The sequence below is a fragment of the Hippopotamus amphibius genome, chromosome 2, assembly GCF_030028045.1.
Source record: "Hippopotamus amphibius kiboko isolate mHipAmp2 chromosome 2, mHipAmp2.hap2, whole genome shotgun sequence".
Classification (NCBI taxonomy): domain Eukaryota; kingdom Metazoa; phylum Chordata; class Mammalia; order Artiodactyla; family Hippopotamidae; genus Hippopotamus; species Hippopotamus amphibius.
Window position 1 is genome coordinate 204322471 of NC_080187.1, and position 23120 is coordinate 204345590.

General features: G+C 46.2%; 1 protein-coding gene across 3 annotated transcripts in view; it reads left to right on the forward strand.

The window, feature by feature from the left end:
* TLN2 (talin 2) overlaps nt 1-22917 on the forward strand; it is a 452015-nt gene extending 429098 nt beyond the window's left edge. For all 3 annotated transcript variants that reach the window (XM_057722678.1, XM_057722677.1, XM_057722679.1), the window contains 7 exons: nt 1661-1766; nt 2625-2749; nt 14798-14923; nt 17002-17064; nt 17156-17338; nt 20217-20342; nt 21831-22917. In XM_057722678.1, the coding sequence (XP_057578661.1) occupies nt 1661-1766; nt 2625-2749; nt 14798-14923; nt 17002-17064; nt 17156-17338; nt 20217-20342; nt 21831-21959 (858 nt within the window). In that variant the 3' untranslated portion in view covers nt 21960-22917. The remainder of the gene's footprint in view (nt 1-1660; nt 1767-2624; nt 2750-14797; nt 14924-17001; nt 17065-17155; nt 17339-20216; nt 20343-21830) is intronic.
* Nucleotides 22918-23120: the final 203 nt, after the last annotated feature.

Below are 23120 nucleotides of genomic sequence, written 5' to 3' on the forward strand. Positions count from 1 at the left end.
TTGCCTGCCCACTGGCTGCTTTAGAAAAGCAAAAGGCATCTGACCCCTCCACTCCACCTCTCCATGGTTCTAGTGTTCTTTGGGAACTAGTCTAGGATGCCATGGTATTAGGACTTGTCTCCAGGAGTGTGTTGGTCTGTATTTCACTCACTCATTCATTTGTTCCCTCATTCACAGGTTTGTACTGAGTTAATACGGTGAGAGAATGAGGATAACAGAGCAGCTGAAATCATAGAACAGTAGCAAATATAAAATTTAGAAGATTGGAAGAGGAAGGAGGTAGGGATAGATGCCTGGGAAGTGATGCTCAAAAATCTTTGACTAATCAGTTGAAGTGTATAACATAATATCGTCTATGCACTTGTGTGTCTGGGGCTGGTCAAAGTGTAAGTAACCCCATTAACTCCCCCAACCCCAGATTTTTTACCAAGCTTCTCTTAAAGTTCTCTTATAGTTTTGGGGTCCAAAAGAAGACATCTTTTCTAGACTCGTGAGAAAGAGTACAATACCTGACCAGGTGGAAAAGGTATGGGACACCAAGGAGGAGATTAACATTTAGTGAATACCTACTGTGTTCCATGCATTGTGCAAGATACTTCCTGTGTTTATTCCATTTGATGTTTATGCCAGTCCTGAGGAGTAGGCATTACCCCAGTTTTACAGATGAAACAGGTACTGAAGGGGTTCAGTAATCTGCCCATTGTCACAAACCAGGAGCAAGTGAAGCCAGGCTTGAAACACAGGTTGTTCAATATGAAAGACCATGCTCTGTCTGCTGCCCAGAGGCTCCAAAATTGTCCACAGAGAGGCAGCAGTTGTGCTTTCCTCCTGAATGTCTTACCATTTCTAAGTCTCAAAATGACCCCTGTGAAGCAAGGGTAAAAGATGCAGATAAGAATATTGGGAGAGGAATTCCAAGATTGAGGAGAAACAAGATGGTGTAAGTCAGGTATAAATCCATGGTGGAGGATGGTAAGGAGCTCTCGTCCCATGAATTTGAGAAGAAATTAGCTGGGGATGTCCTTTAAATTGGATTAGGGTTGGGTTTTTAGTATCTTTTTTAACACCATAAAAAAATCAAAAAACAAAAGTTTAAAACCCCTTTAAACTAGGTTTAAAAGAAGGGAAGTCCTTAGGACTTCTCCCAGGAGAGCTTGCAGTCAAAACCGTGGAGATGGATTGCTCTTTCAGGAGCAGCCCTCCTCTTGGGGATTTTTGTCTCCAAGACCCCACCAAATGTGTGAGTCACACTTTTCTTCTGGTCCCGTGTTTGCTTTGTCATGAGCACCAGCTGACCTGCAGCCTTAGGCTTTCGTGTTCACTCAGAGCATTCTTACACGTTGGGTAATCTTCATGGGCTTATATTTGTTTTAGGTACCAACAAAAAGGGCAAATAAGAACTTCATCTCCCTTATGATCTCAGGGAATTATGTCAGAAAGACCTTAGGAAAATCCCTGGTTCCCAACTTTTCCTCTCTCACGTGAGGAAACTGAAAGCCAGTGAGTCTTAGGTGTTTTCCCCTAAGTTTCTGCAGTCACTTGGTGACAGCATTGCAACTTCAAACCAGGACGTCCATTTCTGCATCCACCAGCAAGAGTGGGCTTCCTGTTAAAATGGCTACCGTCTTCCTTATGTGTTTGATTTGTTCTTCACCCACAGATTCTTCAGAAACCAACCCCAGAACTCAAGCACCAGCTAGCTGCTTTCTCCAAGCGCGTGGCCGGCGCCGTGACCGAGCTCATCCAGGCAGCGGAGGCCATGAAAGGTAAGCTGGATTCTCTCGTGCCGTCCTGTGGGCCAGCCTAGTACAGCAGACTGAACAGAGAGGATGGACGGCCTACACAGGCCCGTTCTTGGCAAATGCAGTCAGAAGGATTATAGTGAGGAACTTTTTTAAAAAAGCAAATGGGAGTACAGTTAGCTGTAAAAAGTAAAGAAGTCTTTCCTCCAGTCTTTGTATCAAGTGCTTCTACTTAAATGGCGCAATGCATCTAGAACGGCGCACTTCTCTTTTAAGGGGGCCTGCCATTCGTTTTCATCTGCATTTTCCTTCGTCAGAATGTTTATTCTCATTTAAATAGTACACTTCATGTTTAGAAACAGTGCTCTCTGGGTACATGGTTTGCACACTTCTTCATGGTTACGTAGGAGCAATCCGCTCACCCAGGAAGGGTTTTCTCACCAGTTTCCTTTTGTCTGCATTGAGGGGAACGGCTGTTCCTCCTGAGTTCCCAGGAGATGAGAGTGACGCATCTCCGTGCTCAGCATAGTCGCACGTCTCCTGAGGATGCTTCCTTGCATACATGAGGCTTAAGTTACAAGTCAGAGTCAAGCTCAAGCTGGCCTTAGTCAATGAGAGCTCGATTTTTGAAACTACCATTAATGGCTGCTCCTGTGGTAGGGCTGTCTACACCACTGATGGAGCAAACCAGGACCAGACAGGCCCTCCCCACCCTCACCCCTGCACCCAGCTGATCTCGGTGAGAGCTGGAGAGACGATCCCTGAGGACAATGCAGCTAGTCAGCTCACGGAGCATCCCTGCATGCAAATCCCAGTATTGTTTGTAATGAAGTCACTGAGGTCCGCAGCTACCAAGAATGACCCTCTTTGGACTAATTTTAGGAACAGAGTGGGTGGATCCAGAAGACCCAACCGTCATTGCAGAAACAGAATTACTGGGGGCTGCAGCGTCCATTGAGGCTGCTGCTAAGAAGTTAGAGCAACTGAAGCCAAGAGCAAAACTAAAAGTGAGTGTCCACATGTGGCTGCGTGTCTGATGTCCGTAGGTCCTCCGGTGCGTGGCTGTGAGTGGAGCCAGGTGGGCTGCAGGGAGCTCACCTCCTCCCCTGTGGTCGAGCTAGCAAGCTGCAAACCTGTTCCACCTGCCCAGCACCTTTTTACAGGGAATGGAAAAAACCCAAGGGCGGGTCTTTCAGATGAACCATCCCAAGAAATACCTTTGGGTATCCAGAGGAAGAACCAGGCATTTACAGTCTTGATTTCGTTCCACTAGGATATAAAGCAGGTGTTGGATATTTTCTATAGCAAGTCCCTATTACTGAATGTGAGATTGTCCTCCTCTAATTTGCTGGTTTCCATAATGCTTTTTACCAAAAATAGCAATGCTGGGTCTCTCCTTTTCTTAAAATCCATAGAGGATGGTGTGAACCTCAAAAGTGGACCTAGTAACAGATTTTTTTCAGTGTATGCTGGAGACTACGGTTGGCCAGTGTGTCTTCTCCATCTGTGTTTGTCGTCTAGATAAATGCTGAGAATTAATTAAGATCATACGTATGTGTTGAGAAAGTCATTTAAAAGAAAGAGATACTTTGGGCTTCCTAGGTGGCACAGTGGTTAAGAGTCCGCCTGCCAATGCAGAGGTCACGGGTTCGTTCCTAGCTCCAGGAAGATCCCACATGCCGCGGAGCAACTAAGCCCGTGTGCCAATAAATAAATAAATTAAAAAAAAAAAAAAGAAAGAGATACTTTAAGATAGGACTGTAGAGAGGACAATTGATATGTAAAAGAATGTGAACGGGTGCTGTCCAGGGGGGCAGAGCCCAACCCTGTAAAGAAGCCGTATTCCCCCAGCCCCCACCAGGAAGATGGTGGAACCAGATGAGGCCTCTTTATCTTTCTATTCAAGCAAGTCCCTACTGGTTCCTGTAACCTCATCTCCCTTCCAAGGATCCACGCACGTTAGGAAGTAAAATCTGGCTCTTCTCAAAAAAAGTTGGATCCCCCAGTTTAGGTATGCCTAAAATTGAACCTTTTTTAAAAACCAAAGGGTGGGGTTTGAGTACCGAAATATACCAAAGCACTCAAAACCAGTGCCTGAGCGATGATGTGTGTAAAACAGACACGAGCGTATAGTGAATCTGTTAAGCTTGTGAACATTCTTAAAACCATGGCATTCTTAGAGCCAGTCTCCTAACTGTCACTCTGGACATGGTAAAGGCATTTTCAGAATTTCTCATCAAGATGTAACTTAAGCATTTTGGCTTCTGGCGTTTGAGTTTGCCAGGGTTCTCTTTACTGGCCTTAACCTGAGGCTCTGAGATTGTCCAAGTTTTTTCTCAACAAACTGCAGAACTGAGTGTAGCTGTAAGGACAACTCTATTTTCTGGACTTGGCTTTATTTCTGCTTTATAAAATAAGTTCATCACGAGTGGAAAATGTACTTTCAGTTAAGAAGCACGCAGCCATTGACTAAGATTTAGAGGCTTTGTACTTAATTTGTTTTTCCTTTTCCTTCTCTGATTTACCACATACTGTTCTCTCTTGGGAACGCCTCTGCCTGCTAGGTCTGAAGCCATGTCAGTTGATGCTGTTTCTCCTGGAGAATTAGCCTGGCACTAATTTACACTGACCCGTCACCGTACTCCAAGAGCTGCTGTCCCAATTCCTTTCCCATTGTCCTTTTGCAGGTGCCTTCTGAGCTCTGTGTCTCTGAATTCTGGTTTCCATCTGTCCAGCCATTGATTCATCTCATGATTGTTGATCTGAAAAAACAAAGTCATTAGAGTTCCGATCCCATAGGATTGTTGATATAACAGTTAAATGAGATAATTTAGGAACACAGTACCTGACGTACTGCAGACTTAGTAAGCAGTCACCATATCACCATCACCAAAAACATGCTTCTGGGACTTTTACCTACTACCTCCTAGGAGAATGCCTGAAATAAAAATTATTCCATAGATACATGAGCTGATGGCCTTAGCAAAAAACAAGAAAGAAAGAGAGAAAAGCAAAAAACTCATGTTGATCGAGTACCAAGCATGTGCTAGTCAATCTTCTAGGTACTTTACATAGATTCACTCATCTGGTCCTTGCAACAAGTCCGTGAGGCAGCATTGTTGGCGTCCCTGCTCTAGGGATGCCGAATCAGAGGCAAATTACTTGCCAGAGCCAGATGGCCTCAACAGAGCTGGAAGCAGCATTGTGTGGGCTCTGGGTGGCAGTTTCGGTCCATACCAGTCCTCTGGGCCTACCCTGTGTCAGCACCTCTGGTGCAGTCGCATGGAGGAAGTTTTTGATTTACCTGTACCCTTTGAGCCATTAATCCCACCTCTGGGAATCTGTCCTGAGGAGGAAATCCAGAGAGGTAGAAAGTTCTGTGTGCATGAGAGGGTTGTTCCTTCCATCCTTGTTCATAATAGCGAGACTTGGGATGTGACCTGAGTGTCTCCTTGAAGGAGAAGTAGGTAGCTATTCAAAATGATGGTTGATAGGACTGTGTAGCATGAAGAAGATGCTTCTGGCATAATATTAAGTGAAAACAAAATAGGGTGTTGAATCATGTACTCAGTATGATTACAACTCTGTTAAAACAAATACTTGTGAATGAAGGAGGCAGGTGGGGCGTGTACGAGAATGATGGTGGGATTGGGGTGATGGGAGGGTCTGTGTTTTAAAGTTTTATAAGACAGTGTTTTAAAACTAACAGCGCTTAAAAAGTTAGTGATGACTGCTGGACCAGGCCAATGGGCATTCCCCACACTGCCCCAGGACCATCTAGCCTTTCTGTTTACAGTGTGGGGTTTTTACAGAAAGCCAAGGTCACAGTTGATGTAACTGTTGATTTGTGTCCCTTCCTTGGGGGAACCTACTCTAGGTCACTCCCATCTTGCTATTAGGAAGGGTACTTGGTCCTTCTAGAGTCTTTAGAATGATGGAAAGCCTTACTCTACCCAGCGACCAGAGGCTCCCACCAGGTAGATTATGTTTTCCATAACACTGTTTTCAAGAAACCATCAGCCTAAACCATAGTTTTTGTGCCTGTCTGGGAGTGCCATCTGTTCTGTGGGAATATCTTTATGAAATAAAATATCTTTCTTGACTCTGAGAAGGAATTTTTTCCCCAGTTTAAAAAAAAAAAAAAAATCCCAACCTAACATCAAAATCAACCAGTCTTTTGAGATTAACCAGTTCTTAGCATCCCCTTCCAAAACTCAACTCAATTTATCAATCAATCACAGATCCTCAGGATGCTGTAAGTAAGCAATTGCTGTTATACCTCTATCCCTGTAACTCTGCATTCAAACCTGCAGGCACCCACTATCGGGTAAATATGCTTTGCTTCCATACCTGGGGAGCATCTGCACTGCTTTGAGGGAGTCTGGGGGATGGGCAATGTTTTTGTTTACATTGTTTTGCTCACCACATTCTCAGGTTGCCTATTTTAAAAATAGAATGGTCTGGGGTTTAGGAAGATGGTTCCTGGTATATTCCCACCTCAGGCCCTTAAAATATAGGCACCTCTTTTTGCCTGGAATCTCCCAGACACGCATAATAAATTGGCATCATTGAATCCACCGTTCGCTTGGGAGGATGGTGTACAGGCAAAATGAGAATGTCAGTGAGCGCTGGTGCACGTGCCTACAATAACGCTGCTGGCGCCGTTTCCACCCCTGCAGACACACGGTGCTCCACAGACAGGTAACGGAAGTGCCGCAGTGGCGCCCACCCCCCGTGGCTGCAGCCTGCAATGCTGTGCCCGTTCTCAGCTCAGTCAGACCTGGATGCCTTTCTGCAGGCCTCTGTGTGATATGTTTGATATATTAGGTTGTTATTTAATCCAACTATATATCAAACATATTCCTACAGTGTCTTGCCCTGTCTCCGGGGGTTCCTAACATAGCTTGTCAGGCAACAGGAAAGGATATGTTAGAATCACAAGTAGATTTAGAAGATGGAGTACTCATTGCATTTCATTATGTTATATTCCATTTCTTCTTATAGCATTTAAAACCTGTATCCGTACTGCTAGATTATTTTGTTTATTATGGAAACAAATCATAATTATTGATGTTTTCATAAGAGCTTTAAGATATTATGTACAGCTTAGTTTTGTGCAGTGATGAATCCTTAAAGGATGTGCTTGGTGGGGGAAAAAAAAACCCGTTGTTGTGATATGGGGTCAGGATTATAACCTCCAAACACATCTAGATTTGTATTTCATTTTAGTTCAGTTTTATCCTGATCTTCAGTTTAGAAATTAGTAATTTTCACGATCAAGCTTTCAGCAAAAATTCAAGCACAATTCAGCTGTAAAGTTCCTTTCCACCCATAGGAACAAAATGTATAAACCATATCAGCCAAACCAAATGTATGGATGGTGAGTCACTGGGCTTTGTATAAACCTTGCAGGGCTAAATATATCTAATAAGGATAACGTCGTGTGGGTTATACTCTGTCTGTTGAGTTTCCTGTTATAGGTTAACTTGTCAGTAGAGGTTGATAATGTTTAGAATATGCCGACAGTCAGAAAGTAATTCCATAGCCTAATTGGGTGCAACAGGAAGTTCGGGATTATGAAACATTTTTTTCTGGCACGTAATAGCCTTCTTTAGTTGGCTTTGACCTCCTCCTCCTAGAAGAGCCTGTGAAATATGTGTGAGTTCATTCTGATCTCTCTCAGCCAAAGACTTAGAGCCCTGCTTTCTGAAAAGAGACCTATTGTGGTAATGGCTCCGATTTTTGGAGCAAAAAGGAACTGCTCTTGTAAAGCACACTCATAAATATGCAATCAGTGCCTCACGCAGGTAGTGAGCCAGTGGTGTGAACAGGTGGGGCAGGAAAGCGTCCCCTGGTTGGGTCTAGGAGCCGTCTCGAAGCTGCTTGCAGGGACTGCCTAGTGACAGGTCAGAGCAGCAGCAAAGAATTGATGACACAGGGGAGGAGAATAGAGTGTTGGAGTCCCAGCTTCCAGAGTTAGGAAGTGTGGAACCTGTCCCTGGGATCCTTCTCCACAGAGAAGAGAGCAGTGGCTGTGTACCTGCAGGAACCCTTTCAGACGGTTTTCAAGATGCTGCCACGATCAGCGCAAGCTTCACGTGGCTAGAGAATGTTGTTTTAAGTCCAGTTAAAGTTGTTTGACCAAAATGACAAATTGTCATGGGAAATCAACAGCAGGGTATTCTGAATAACGAAAAGCACCGTTTAAAAGGACCTTAAGTTTGACGCCCGTATGTTGAAATTGATGTGTCTTTTTTTGGTACATCTTGCTGTTGACCAGCATGCCCTACTGATTAGTTGGGTGAATGGGGAAAGACAACCAGATGCTCAGGGAAGAGGAGGATACAGCATTTTTTCTATGGCCGAACCGTGACACTGAGCTCATGTGCCACTGAGGTGGGGGGAAGAGTGGAGGTGAGTGGGACCCTCAGCCAGTACACATTCCCACGTGACTCCCCACCAGGTAGAGCAGTGGGTCTCTCAGACCTTCCTCAGACACACACAGGATTCATGTCATGAGTTTACAGTGTAGAAAATTTACCTGATTAAATCTTTAATTTTGAGGAAGAATTCTGTCATCTGTTCTTCTTCCATGCTTCCTAGATAGACATTCAAGTGCTTTGGTATATTTTTTTGAGAGTGACACATCTTTAAGAATTTTTCTATCAAACAGAAATAGCAATTAATAGATTCTGATGAAGGAGGGATGGATAGATATTCATATGTATCTATAGAATAAACCTGGAATGACATAAAGAAGGAAAAACAAACAGAAACAGCCATTAAAAGATTATTCCAGTGACATTACTGTCATTAAAACATAAGGTGGTGGTTACAGTGGGAAAACTTCTCCCAAGATACTAACCGCGCAAGCTCAGACCTTGTCCGTCAGACGCTGCAGGAATATGCATTTATTCCACATCTGACTGCAGAGGCTGGTCCCTCTCCAGGTGGCTGGCCTTACCATTTGGCTGGCATTACCATTTGTCACCTGCTTTGTCTGTTGACTCTTCCTCTGGAATCTCCCCTGGGACCAGGCCAACTTGCCGGGGCGGGGGTGGGGATGGAGACCAGGCCAGCTGACTGGCTCTGGTCTCTTGGCAGTTCCAGTGGTTCTGAGAAGTTTCCTTTTTATTAGAACTAGTAAACGTGGTGGTCCTAAAGACCCACCCATGGGTCCTCTAGGAGAGAAGCTGACCGGGCTCACATACAGTTCAGGTCTTTGGGTACAGGCTAAGATCTCCCCTCAGGCACCTCTCAACTCAGTATCAGAAGCAAACTGGTAACGATCGAACTCGCTACAAAAAAAGGAGAAACAGGGCTGCCTGTTCCACTCAGGCTTCCACCTGTCAGGAAAATGCTTCACCTGTGTTGTGGGAGTTCTCAGTGTTGGCCTTTTTTTACCATCAGAGGCATTTAAATTATATGCAAATGTTCATACTTTAAAAAAATTATACTCAAAGAATTTTTTTTAAGTTTCTGATGTGATATGACCTTGTTTTTAATATTAAGCATTCTATAAGGCTCCCAGTAACACAGGAAAAAAGCGTGATTCCTAATTGGGAAGACAGTGCCATGAGTTGTAATCTGATTTTTGTACCTAGTTGTGAGAGAAACGACCATTGTGCTGATCAGCTCTGAACAAGGCAGTCCCTCAAAGGAGGTTTTCAGGGAGGGAGGTGGAAATCAGGGCAGTGACCCTTTGGCCATCTCCTGTGGGTACCTTTGGCTCCTTCACTGTCAAGTCCATTAGGGGAAGGGGCCACAGGGATGTAATTCACAAAGAAAACTGCAAGAAAGAGGACCACAGATGGAAATGTCCTTCCTTTGCCAGGTGCATGCCCAGGGACCTGTCTGGGAGGATGGGCCTGGCGGAGGCTGGGAAAGATACTGCAGGGAGGAGGCCAAAAGAGAGAAAGAAAAAAAGGAGTCCATGCTAGTTTTAGTCCATGCATTCTTTAAAAATATTTCGCCTGAAACCATAACATGGCAGAGCTAAAGGACCAGGAGGATTGAGTTTGCTCTTGAAATTACAAACAGAAAATGTTTGATACCTGGAAAAAGGCAGCAAATTCCCCAAAGTCACATGGCCAGAAATGGCAGAGCAGGAACTGAAACTCAGTTGTCCATCTCCTGGTTGGGTATTGAGGGAGAAGCTGGAAGCAGTGCCGACACTTGACACTTCATTTATCTTTGATTTGTGTTTTTTATTTATATCGTAGGGTGTCGTCAGAAATGGCAGCTAGAACATTTATTAGAATTATGAGTGGAAAACAGGGTTCAGGCAGAGAAACAGACTTACTTAAAGTTTGAACAACAGTTTTTAAAACCACAAAAAATATATGTAGTAATAGAAAGAAAAATGAAATTAATTGCTAATAGTTATTGAGCATTTACTATGAGTCAGTTATGCTCTGTATATATTAATAATTTATTTACAACAGCCCTACCAGACATGTAGGAAGGAAGGTAGATTCAGAAAAGGAATGAATTGATGCAAAGATTATATTCTCAGAATGTTACCAAGTCCAAGCTTGTACTGCTCACCACATGACAAGCCAATAAGTTGAGAGATGAGGTGCTGGGACAAGGAATAGCGACTTTATTTGGAAAGCTGGCAGACCGAGATGGTGGACTAGTGTCCCAAAGAACCATCTTCTCCAAGTTAGGATTCAGCCTTCTTTAATACTAAAAGGGGAGGGGATGTGGCTGGTTACTGCAAATTTCTTGGTGGGAGCCTCCTTTGTTCTTGCAGATGTTCCTGTAGGTCTGGTCACAGTGTTCCTATAAACCTCCAACAAGACACCTTACTCTCTGTTCTGCAACTTTTTGTCTCTATATGAATGGGAAAGTATTATACCATTAAAGGTCAGAGCCTTGAGAATGGGCTAGACTGTGTATTTCAGGCTGTAGGCAATATTCTTATAGCAAAAGCAATAGAATACAGAAATTAAAGTAAAAGAAGCAGATCCAATATGGAGTCAGATTTGTCCCTATTACAAGAATCCCTGAAAGGCCAAAAGACAAAAGAAAAATAAGGAAAGGCCTTTTCTGTCCTCCTTTCCACCCTGCTTTCCCCTCTCTATCAACAGAGCAGGAGTCTCAAATGCTCTCCCAAGCGTGGGAAGTAGGCAGCCAGGGAGTCAACCCAAAGTGTGGCCTTTCCCAAGAGGGATCTCACGAGTCCTCTGACCTTTTAAAAGAGGAGTTCTGGAGAAGATCACCAAGCAAGAAAAACAGCAGCAAAAGGGTGATTCGACTTTTCTCAAAGCCACCCAGAATCCATGGCTTGAGTCTGCTAGACAGCCCCGCAAGGTCGTTTGCTGAGAACTACAGGTGACCTTGCCCAATAGTCTTTTCTAGTGGAGGAGACCAGGGAAAGAGCAACGTACAGAGGATGAGGAGATGGATTCAGCTCTCCAAGGCTGTGGCTGACACCTTCATTAAGCAAGGCAGATTGTTAGTTTGCACATCTGTGACACTATTTTGTTAAGAGAGCCTCTCAGTAAAATGCTGCCCTGTTTTGCATCTGTATGTGTGTGAGTCAAGGTCACAGACTATGAGTGCCAGTTGAAGGATACAGACAGAGCGTGCCATTAACAACCCACAGCATTCCACAGGGCAGGAGCCCGTGCTTTGATGTGTGTCTCCAATCGTCCCCAGGAATCGGGAATAGAAAGTTACTGATAGGGACACTTACTCTATGCATCTCCCCTTCTCTTACCATGTAAATTGTCCTCTGGCTGAACTCTTGATACCCAGGGACTCATCTTAAATGGATACATTCTTTCAACAAACCTTTATCACATGGGCTTCTCTGCCTCATGCTGTGCTCCAGAGACATAAGTTGGACAAAATACAGTCTGTGCCCTGGTGGAGATTGCAGGCTGGTAGGATTCAGCTAGCTAGTGTCTGTTCTCCCGAGTCCAGGCCAGCATTTCCCCCAGGGTAGCTATTACCACCTGCATCTTCCATCAGATCCTCAGTGATCTGAGCAAGGAAGGGCTCTCCGTTTACCAGCCCATTGAGTGAAAGTGTTACTTTACATTCTGGTGCCCTGGTCTCTAGATTCTTCCCTGGGATCCCCTTGCAGCAGCTCCAACTTACTGTTCTTCTCCTCAATCTCCCAGATATGGTGGGGTTTGTTGTACTAACAAATCCTGCATTTTAATTGTGATCCTTTTATTTAGGGAAGTCCTTCAAAGACCAAGCCAATTCCATGTCTCTCCTTTTTTTGCAGTGTGGTTAAGCACATGTCCTCCCGTCTCTCACTGCCCACACACCCCTCTCCCAGATTCCATCCTGTATGCTGGTGGGACCAAAACCAATGGGAACTTGGACTGGGATGCTGTGACCTTTCACCGAGTCTCCTTGGCTTGGGGAGATCCCATTTTCTCTTAGGCTAGAAGTTGGATGGTGTGAGGAAACATCAAGCATTGAAGTCTATTTCAGCACGAGAGATAGAGTGGACACTTATCTCTTAACGGTAAATCTGGCCCACAGAAAGATACTAATCCTGCAGATCTGCAGACAGAAGAGCTCATCACAGAACTCTGCCCAACTGCAGCATCTGAACATTTGCCCTTCATCACAGTCAGCTTTAGTAGGCCTTTTTCTTGGGAAACTCTCTCATACTTTTTAATCAGAGCAAATGTCTCCCAGAGATAAGACTTCCTGCCATGTCCATTTTAAAGTTTTATGGAGAACTTATGGAAAGAAAAAGAAAAACTTATCAAAGGGCATTTCAGCACTTGCCATTGCAAGAAAAATCTGTGGGTGTCAGAAATATTTCCAAGTTGAGTATGTATTTCAAGCATGTGTTTAAAAAAAACAAAACAAAACACAGCCAGGGTAGCAAAAGATATGGGAGAGGACTTTTCAATTGGTTCTAATGAGATATGCTTTCAGATCTATCTGTGCTTTGAGTTAGCACTTAGTTTTAAGGAAATCCCATTTTTTGTGCATCTTAAAATTGGGGAAATCAGAAACTTGCTGTGCAGTGGACTCAAATCTTGGAAGCCATAGCGTAGCTGAGGCCCTCTGAGCCTGTAACAAGGGTCTGGGAGACTTTAGGAGCCACCGCGGGCCTCATTTTATTCATCTGCAAAATGAGGAGCTCCCTTTGAACTCAGAAACTCTGATTTTCCAGTGCCTTAATCTGTTATATGCTTGACTTTCTTTTGCAGAACAAATTTCCAAAAACCTCGTGATTCAAAGTCATTGAATATACCTATCAGAGCCTGATGCCATTTCTTTGTGGCTTGCGTATAACAGTTCCTTTTGTGCCAGAGTGTCTTAAAATGAGTCACTTTATGTTTCAGTAAACAAATTTTATATTCCACTACTACCACAGGTTTCCCTATCCCGTAATAAGGAATCCAAAAGTAATCTATTGGAACTGAATCCATATCTGTCCTGAATGCCTCTAGAGCTAGACTTTGTCAGAAATAGGAAAGAATATACTGCTTCTGTCTCAGAACTTCTCAAATGCTGCCGTCATTCTTCGGATCCACTGGATGTGCACGGAAATGTTTTTCTGATGATGTGGATTATAAAAACAAAAAACAGAATGGCCACATCTTGAACCATGAGAGATACCACAAAGAATAGGGGACTGGAAAATCATTGTATCTGTATATCCATCCCGTCTGATGGTTCATTTGGGAGCGTTCGTGAGCCGACTTTGAGCCTCTGGTGTGAAGTCATTCCTCACTGATGTCCTGAGTGGTGGCCTTGTCTGGGAAAAACATATCATGATGGAGGCAGAGAAGCTTGGGTTTAGATCTGGTCTAGACTCTTCATGCCGCCACGTGACCTTGGCCCAGTACTCCACCTCCCTAAGCCAGAATGTTCCCATTGTAAATATAAGGATAAAGATAACTGCAGTATAAGATTTTTTTCTCTCTTTTTTGTGAGAATTTAGCAACTTAATGTGCATGGAAGTACCTGACAAAATACCTGCACATAGTAGGCGCTCATAAAAACATATTGCTCTTGTACAGTGTTGGGAATGTACTTAATGCCACTGAATCTTATACTTAAAATTGGTTCGAAGGGTAAATTTTGTTACGTGTATTTTACCACACACACACACACACACACACACAAGTATCACTCTATCTGACCGTCACCCGTTAACGCCTGAAAGGTACCAGGCACATCTTCAACATTCTGTGACCGAAGGGGCACTTAACCATACTGACTTAGAGTCACAGAACATTATTGCTGGAGGGGACCTTGGAGGTCATCTAGCCTGACCAGCCCATACTGTGATGTTCTGCTCCACCCAGCCTGGGACCAGGGTCTATACCCTTGCCCAACTTCCCAAAACTTCTCTTCAACATCCCAGGCGTTTTGGCAGCACAGGGCCTGGTAGGGGTGTATTTAAAGCAAAGCTCTAACGGCCTGAGAGCACCTGTGCAGTAGCAAGGCCGTATCCTTCCCCAGGTGGAGCTGTGCCTCGAGTTTCCAAAGGACAAACTCCACCTTGATGGCGTGTTACCTTGATTTCTTTTCCACTGTGGTTGGCATGTGATTCTGCTCAGCCACAGAAATGCAGATGCTACTTTACTTTTGTTTTCACCCAAGAGCAATAAGGTTTTTCATAGCTAATAGCCATCTTTCCCTTCTTCAACCCATTTTTTTGATCCTTACGCTGTGGGAGAGTGTGCTGCCACCCACTCTTTGGATTTTGATTATTGATTATTTTGATTTGGGTTCTTGATGGTAATGGAACCGTTCGATGTATTTTATTCCCAGCGAATTTATGTCTTTTTAAAGATTCTGGTCTGGGAAAATGGTCTGTCTTCGAATTTCCTGATTTAAACTTTGTAAGGAAGCTCAATGCTAGCCGTTTTTGTCTTTTAAGAAGGGGGTTGGGGGAGGCAGCAGGTGGAGAGGCACCCCGCCAGCTTAAGCCTTTCACCCTGGGTGTGGTTTGTCAATAAAAAGCCTTGCACAGAAGAAGAGCCAGGTGACCAAGAAGTAAGTCGTCTGGCAGAAAGTGCCCTTTGAGGATATGAACTGCGTGTGATGCTGTTTTCTTTTGGTTATAGCAAGCGGATGAGACCCTGGATTTTGAAGAACAGATCTTGGAAGCTGCTAAATCCATTGCTGCTGCCACAAGTGCCCTGGTCAAATCGGCCTCGGCAGCCCAGAGGGAGCTGGTGGCCCAAGGAAAGGTGTGTAAACCCCACCGGCCAGGTGGTGGCAAGTTCACACAGCAAAAGCCTCTGAGGACCGAGGAAAAGGCGGTACCAAGTGTGTCCTGACCGAGGAGGCCGTGCCGCCCCTTCCCTCCCTGACTTGCCTGGCTTTGCCAATCTCACTGTATGCTCTGCTTCAACCTGACAGACAGAATGAAGGGTTTGGCTTCCAGGCCTCTCATCTGCTTCTTGTTAAGGAGAGCTCCCACTCCAGGCAGCCACCAGGGCCTGAACGAGACATTTATTTTCCTGCTGTACATTGGGCTATTTAAAGACATAAGCTGTCATAGTGTCCTGGTGGATGGCTATATAAGCACCGTAGTCAGGGGCTTTATACGACTGTGTCCAACTCCAGGGACTCTGTTCATTTTCTTAGGACAGTTGCGCTGAATGCCGTCCCGCCCTGCAGTTGGCATTTTCCTGAGCCCTTTGGTCGAGAGGCTGGTCTGGTTTTAAAGCTGAGATTGCTTCGACCTGCTTCATCTCTAGGCACCCATTCCATCTACATTAGCGTGAAAGCCTAGTTCTTTTTCAGTGATCCAAAGGATTAATAGTACATTAGACTAATCCTAGATGTGGGAAGGCCTTCCGATGTAAAATATTCCATGGGTCCTGTTATTCCCATACAACAGGGAACCACCCATCCAAATCACATCTTGCAGAGAAGCCTCTCAATCATAGAGGCACCACGGAAATCCTGCCAGGTTTGGGAAATATGGTCACCAGGACTGTCAGTCACTTCTGTTTGGTGTTAAAAGGCCTTTGCCGTCAGTGTACAGATGACAGATGTGATTGTGTCTTGACCTAAGAACTTGTAGTACAGACAGTTATGCACAGCCAGTGGCCTTCTGTCTTCTTCCATGAAGTCTCTTGTGAGCTTAGCCGTGTCTTAATCCAACCTACGTACATTGGCTCTTCTTTCTAAACCATCGTGGATCCAATATTGATGCGTGTACCTCTCCCAGCCAGCACGAATCTCTCCTTTATGCTTCTCACTCATCCCCTGTAGATCTAGCAAAGTGCCGGCCTCGCTCACCTAGGACTTGTTGACTGATCCATACGTAAAGACCAACCGTGAGTCACTGAAAAGAACATCCTACCTAAAAATTTCAGTTTATTTGCACATGGATAAAGAGCCATCCATGCTGGACACATGGCTAGATACTAGAGAAGCGAACGTGAATATGGCCAAGCTCCTGTCCTCCAAGGGACTTCTGTGTTCGAACATTTAAAGAGTTGGTAACGGAGGTTCAGCTGGACTTGGGGAGCTGTGGGTTGTATGCAGGACGTTGGGGCCTTACCTGACCTTCAGCAAGCCCTGATGTGATGCCTCTAATTTCTGACAGATCCCCAGTTTCATATTCAGATTGAGATACTTATCTCTTACCTCTCCAGGCACCTCTCACAAGTGTAAAGGTATTTCCTCCCGTAGCTCCCTCTACACCGGGTCAGAAAATGTCTCACCGCTGTCCTAATTTCCAGACAGAAGCGGAGATCATCTTACGTCCAGCTTCTTGGCTCTCTCCCACCCCTGACAAAATGGTCTGTGTTTCCTTAAGACAAGGATCTGAGCTCAGCTGTAAGGAGGGAGATGCACCCCCTTTTTTAACATGACCTGCCAGGAAGTCACAGCATGGCTTCCAGGGCCAGGAATCAGGAGAGATTTAAGTTTCCCTTGCCTCTTGAATGAAGAGGCCTCCACGGCTCCCGTGTTGGAGAAAGGTCAGCAGAGGAAATAGGCATGTCAAGACACGCCCCCTCCATTGTTCCTGAGCCATTTTCCCAGAAACGCGGTGCCTGGCAGCTAAATGGAGGCCATCGAGAGCGTTTCCAGTCGCCTCCGTGTGGCCCCGGTGGAAACTGGCCAGGATGTGCCGCCTTGGAGCTGCCAGGGCTCCGCATGGGAAAAGGTGCTGCTGGCGGGAGTCCCGGGGAGATGCTGCATGTCTGACGAGATGCTTTTCTCTCTAGTTCCAGGTCCAGGGAGGGCCTGAGGGCTGCAGGTCACCCTGCACCTTCCTGCTCTCATTGGCGCTTTTCATACTCCCCTCTAGGTGGGCTCCATCCCCGCCAACGCTGCGGACGACGGACAGTGGTCACAGGGCCTGATTTCTGCTGTGAGTCGCCCTCGCCTCCGTCCCTATTGACTTTTTGGATCCCCTGAGGGAGGTGTGGGCCTCAAGTCACTTCTCTGTTGACTGTCCCCAGGCCCGGATGGTGGCAGCAGCAACCAGCAGCCTCTGCGAGGCGGCCAATGCCTCCGTGCAGGGGCATGCCAGCGAGGAGAAGCTTATCTCGTCGGCCAAGCAGGTCGCCGCGTCCACGGCTCAGCTGCTTGTGGCCTGCAAGGTGAAGGCCGACCAGGATTCGGAGGCCATGAGGCGGCTACAGGTAATGGTCACTGATGCTGGTGGGAAAGTACTCCTGTTGGAGCGGGTAAGTGTCGCCAGAGGGGGCAGTCTCACTTCCTTGGCATGACCCACCAGGCCTTCCATCTGCCAGCTCTGTCCCACGTCTCTCATTTCCTGCCACGTGCGGCCATGCATCCTACACCTGCCGCCCCACCAGACTGACGTTCTCCACACGTGCTTCCTGGTCTCATGCCTTGGGGCCCTCCTCCCCACCAGCCCAACCTTGGTGAACTCCTACTCGTCCATCATGACTCATCTCCAAAGCCATCTCTTCTGGGAAGCCCTCCTTGACTCCCAGGCCTTGGGCAGTCAGTCCCTCTTCTGCCCTGCCAGAGCCTCTGGTCAGACCACTCTTGCGGTTCCTGTCACCCAGGACCACCACCTTTACCTTTATGTCCGCCTTTGACGAGGCTGTGAGCATCTTAGGTGCAGGTACCAGAGCTTTATCTTTGCGGCTCTCACCCCTAAGATGGTACCTGTTTCAGTGGAGGCTCTCATTCAGTGTTAGCTAAAGAAGGGAGTGAAAGGACTGAGGATGCTGCTATGAGATGCTGCTGAGGTGTCCCAGAGCCCAGAAGGTACTTATGAAGGTGACACTTGAGTTCTGCCCAGTGGATCTAAGTTTTCCTGACTGTTTTAATTATAAAAGTATTTTAAACACAGTGAAGGCAGTGTTGAAATGAAAAAGATCACATAGCCTCCGCATCTTCACATGGCCAGTGTTATTTTTTTCTCTTCCTGTTTTTATCTTATACAGAATACTTCTGTCTAGTTGTCATCCTAACAGAGACATTCTGCATTTTTTCACTCCCCTTTTCTTCATACTTTTCTTTTTCCTTGAAGAAAAGGCTTCATAATGGCCTTGTGCAAAGCTAACTGGTTCATTCTTCATGAGTCTCATTTTTAATGATGGCATGATATTATATCAACTGATTATGCCAAAATTTCTCTATATGTTGGACATATTTGTTTCCAGTTTTCTAGATGTTCATTACTATAAATGTTGTAGTGCAGATTATGTTGCTAAAAATGTTTATGTAAGGTTGTAAATGGCAGAAATATTTGAACAAGTCCACTGAAACCTGGGTCTCTCCTCCTATTTCCTAAGTTGTAAAGTGCATTGCTATCATTTGGTCCTCCTGTGTCTGTCTCTCTCCGACCACCTCCCTCACCTTCATTTTTGTCCTGGTATAAACCCAGGGGGAAAATGGGGAGCTGCATGTTTGTGAATGCACGATTCATGGGTTTGGGGGACAGACACTTCTTTGGAAAACATCCTGAGTTAAGAGAGAACTGGGTTCAAGACCTGCCTCTACCATGTACTAAGTGCATGATCTTATACAAATCATTCCAAACCTTTTAGGCCTTGGTTGCCTCATCTGTAAAATGGGGATAGAGGTACCTGCACTGGCTTTTATGAGGGTCAAGAAAGGTGAACGTGCCTTTGTTAAGTCCTAAGGATTCACACGGGTGCAACCCGGCATCCCTCTTATTAACATCATTGCTGGCTTAGCTGGATGCTGCAACGTCGTGTGAGCCCCTTACAGTAACTCAGAGGTTCTCTGGGGCTACACAGACCTACGTTCAAATCCCATCTCTGTGAATTACCAGCTGCAGGATCTTAGTTACTCAACGTCACTTTCTACATAGAAAAGCACGCTAATAACTTCTGACCTCCTGAAGCTATTTTGAGAATAAGCGTATGATGACTGCTTGCCAAGTGCCGGTGGGCCTCCCCTTCCCTCCTCGCGTTAGCCCTTGTGGCCCCCCTTGGCCACTGTAGGTCACCAACCAGATGAGCCAGTTTACTTTGAGAAAAACAGTCGACTTTCTGATGGCCCACCCCCAAGAACAAGGCCTTGATCCTGAGGGGGCTGGGCAAGGACCACGGGATGTTTAACGAAGCCTTGACCCCCGTGAAAGGGAAACCCCCGAACGTCAGGTGGCAGAGGTCAGATCCCCTGGGCCGTGCTTTTTGAGCATTAAGAGTTAAGCCATTGGGGGTGGTAGCCCTTTCTGAAGATCTAGGCTGCATGTGGACGGGCCCTTCTGTACCTGTCTCTAACACTCGCCCCATCCTTGACTGTACAGCCTGAAGCCCGCTGTGACTCCAAAAGCACATCTGTAGAGGCCCTGATTACTGTGGGGCTCCCATTCCTCCCACGCAGGGGTAGGTTGTACCTCCATAGCCCTCATTCCCTCGGAAAGCATTCGGTGAGCGCCAGCCCTGGGCAGCCGCTGTGCCCAGCGCTGGCGACGCAGAGAGTTGAGTCACAGCCCCTGCCTTCAAGCTACTCACTGTCTGGGAGGGAGAGAGGCAACCACAAGTGTGGTAAGGGCTGCAAAGAAGCCAGCACAGAGCTTTCCAGGAGCACAGGAGGGTGTGGGTAAGGCCAAGGCAGACAGGAAAAGTGATCTCGGGGCCAAGTCCTCAAGTATGCCTCAACTGGATGGAGCAGGGGGAGGTGGCTTTCTAACCAAGGAGGCAGCCCCTGAGCAAGCTTCTGTTAACACACGTAAAATAGTGCTGTAATCATGTATTCACATAATTGTAAGTCCCCTAAGAAGGGCGTGTTCCTTGGGAGCCAGGAAACGTGTCTCATTCATCTGTGAATGAGCTAAGGTTAGGTAGGTGCCAGTGTTGGTAGGATGGATGGCTGGATGGATGGCTGGATGGATGGATGGCTGGATGGATGGATGGATGGCTGGATGGATATTACCTAGAGAGAAATTCTGTGTTTTATGTAACTGGATGATAAATTGATTTGTAGTCTCATGAAGCGTGCCTCCATGTCTGTTCTTGCTGAATCCAAATGGCTGTTCCTGGTGATATAATGTGTGTTTTGTCCCCTCTCCAGGCAGCAGGAAATGCTGTGAAAAGAGCCTCAGACAATCTTGTTCGTGCAGCCCAGAAGGCAGCATTCGGCAAAGCCGATGATGACGATGTCGTAGTGAAAACAAAGTTTGTAGGGGGCATTGCTCAGGTTTGTGATTAAACCCAGACAGTGTTTACTCCCAAGAGGAGCACTGTGTTATAACAGAGACACAGAATAGCAGTGTTTTAAACAAGATGGAAGTTTATTTCTCCATGGTGAGACAGTGTTGGGTGTAAGCAGTCTGGGGGTGGTGGGGCAGCTCCTTTGGGTCTGAGACCCAGACTCCTTGGCAACATCGTGGTCTAAGATGGCTTGATAACCCCTCAGGCGTCCAGCCAGCGTGAAGATGGGAAGTTAGGGTGGGCATGACTCTGAAGCTACCTGCATCACTTGCTCTCTCATGCCATTGGTCAGCACTTAGTCATGTGGCCAAAATAGCTGCAAAGGAGTCAGGGAAGTGGAGCATTCTCTTCTGAGTAGCAATGTGCCTAGCTAAAAATCAGGGATTCTATTACAGAAAAGGGAGAAAAGAGAATTGGAGGACAGCAACATTATCATTTAAAGAAGATGATGCTTTTGGTGCTGCTACTCACTCCAGATTTTTGGCGCTAGAGAAAGAATGAATGATGACCCTCTCTCTCCCAGAAGTTTTACAAGAGGGGATGGGAATCTGACTTATGCAGGCCTGCATTTTTGTGCATGGAAAGGTCAGGAAACCAGGCTTGCAGCTTGGGGTGTGTTCATATAAATCCTTTGTATGAGATTGGTTTTCCACCGGGAGCCCTGAGGCCCCATGGCTGAACTAACTCATTCCCATGCCTTCCTTAGCTCTTCCTCAACCACTCCCTGTGTTTGGAAATACACAGGATGCATTTTTACCAGAACCTCTTTCTTGATACACTAGTTCCATGGCAAGTTCCATGAAGAAGGGTGTCTGATCAAACAGGTCTAGGAATTACTGTCCTCTGTACTCCCTCCTCAGATGTCACAACGCTTATTAGTCTAGCAAGACCCTGAAAAGGCCTTTGCTTTTCATAAATCTGTTTGGCTTTCTTGAGCACAAACATACCCTTTCCCCTTGATACCCATTAACTAATATTCCTCAGGTCACACCTTAGAAGCATGAAATAAATATATGAAAGCCATCTAGTAATTAAGGACTCCAGCTTTAGCTTTGAGAATACCTGGGCTGGGTCCTGCTCCACTAGCTGAGGCCCTTCAGGAAAGTGGACCCACATCTTCAACTTTCTCATTGTAAAAATGGGACATTCAATAGGCCATACTTCACAGTGTCACCATGAAGATGATGGGACACTGTGTAAAGTGCTTCCACCAGAGCCTGGTGCATCACAGGGATGCAGTAGATATTTGCTGTTAAATCAGTGGCCAGAAGTCAGCTTATTGTCTTGGATCATTTGTCTCAAAACCCGAACCATGGCCCAGAGGCTTGTCTCCAGAGCTGAGAATACTTAGTCCCGGGACATCTTGCTGTGTCCCACGGTAGCAGAGGCTGTGGGAGCTCATGACACAAGCAGTGGAGCGAGGGCAGTTTCCCAGAAACTTTCAGATCCATCCAGCTTGTTGCTTTGCTTCTAGATCATTGCCGCCCAGGAGGAAATGCTGAAGAAGGAGCGAGAATTGGAAGAAGCAAGGAAAAAACTGGCCCAAATCCGCCAACAGCAGTATAAATTCCTACCCACCGAGCTGAGGGAGGACGAAGGCTAAGGCCAGAACCACAGGGGCGCGCCCCAGGGGCCGGCCGCACAAGAACTGGATGGACAGCGGTCCCAAGAGGCTGGGCACTGCCCTGGAACTGCCCGCCTCCCCCTGGGGCGAGCCCGGAGCCCTGGGCACTCCTGCTCACTCCTCTGTCCTGTCGGGCACCGGCTGCATGATCGTGATGTCACACGGTACAGTGTGTCCCACCCACAGCTCCTCCGCCACCTCCCCCCCGCCTCACCGTATCTCAGGAGAGAGGGGCGCGGGTTCATGGACTGTTACCAAAAGGAGAAGTCAGTATTACGTCGTCCTCAGTCGCGTGTGCTTCTGTTGGTCCTTCTCTAGGCCTGCTCCTAGGCCTGCTGTGAAATCTTAATAGGAAACAAACAAACAAGCAAAAACAGCTCGGGGGAAATCACGGATGCCATGGATACTCAAAGATATTCTTCTCCCTCTGAGGAGAAGATGGACACTGGAGTTGGACATGGTTAATAAAAGCCAGAAACATAAACCAGTGTGGACTCCAGGAGGGCACCTCAGGTCCTCCTGCTGTGTCTTAAGCACTGGCTCACCCAGAGGGTGAAAAATTCTTGCTCCTGTCTGCACGCTTTCTTGCCTCAGTGTGTAAGCTCCTTGTACAATCTAGACCCAACTTGTATTCTGTGGCCCAGAAAATCGAATGGTTTTTTTTTTTTTTCCTCCATAATCCAAAGGGGCAGAGGTATGGGGGAGTGTCAGGGCTCGGTGAGCAGGGGCTGTAATAAAATGTGTGGGCTCCTTACTCTGCAGAGGCTCTTTGAGTTCATACAAATTCATCCACACAAACCCAGGTCCCCCGGGGTGACAGTCAATACAACAGCCCCCCTTAGGCATTCAGAGTGGGGATTCAGCTCCAAGAAAGCAATGCCTTGGTGACCCTGTCTTTAGGTCCCACGTCAGCGTCTCTGCTGTCAAAATCATCAAAGTTCAGGATTCTGTTAAAATCTGTCACCCATCCTCCAACCCAAAATGGATGTTTTCTCTGTGTCCTAATTGTCCTAAAATCTAGATGCATTCTAACATCATTACAAACCTTTAACAAGAAAGTTTTGCTCATTAGCCCATCTTAAAAGTGAAGACATATGGTATTTTCAGATTCTGTCTTCTGTATGCCACAGTTCAAGAATT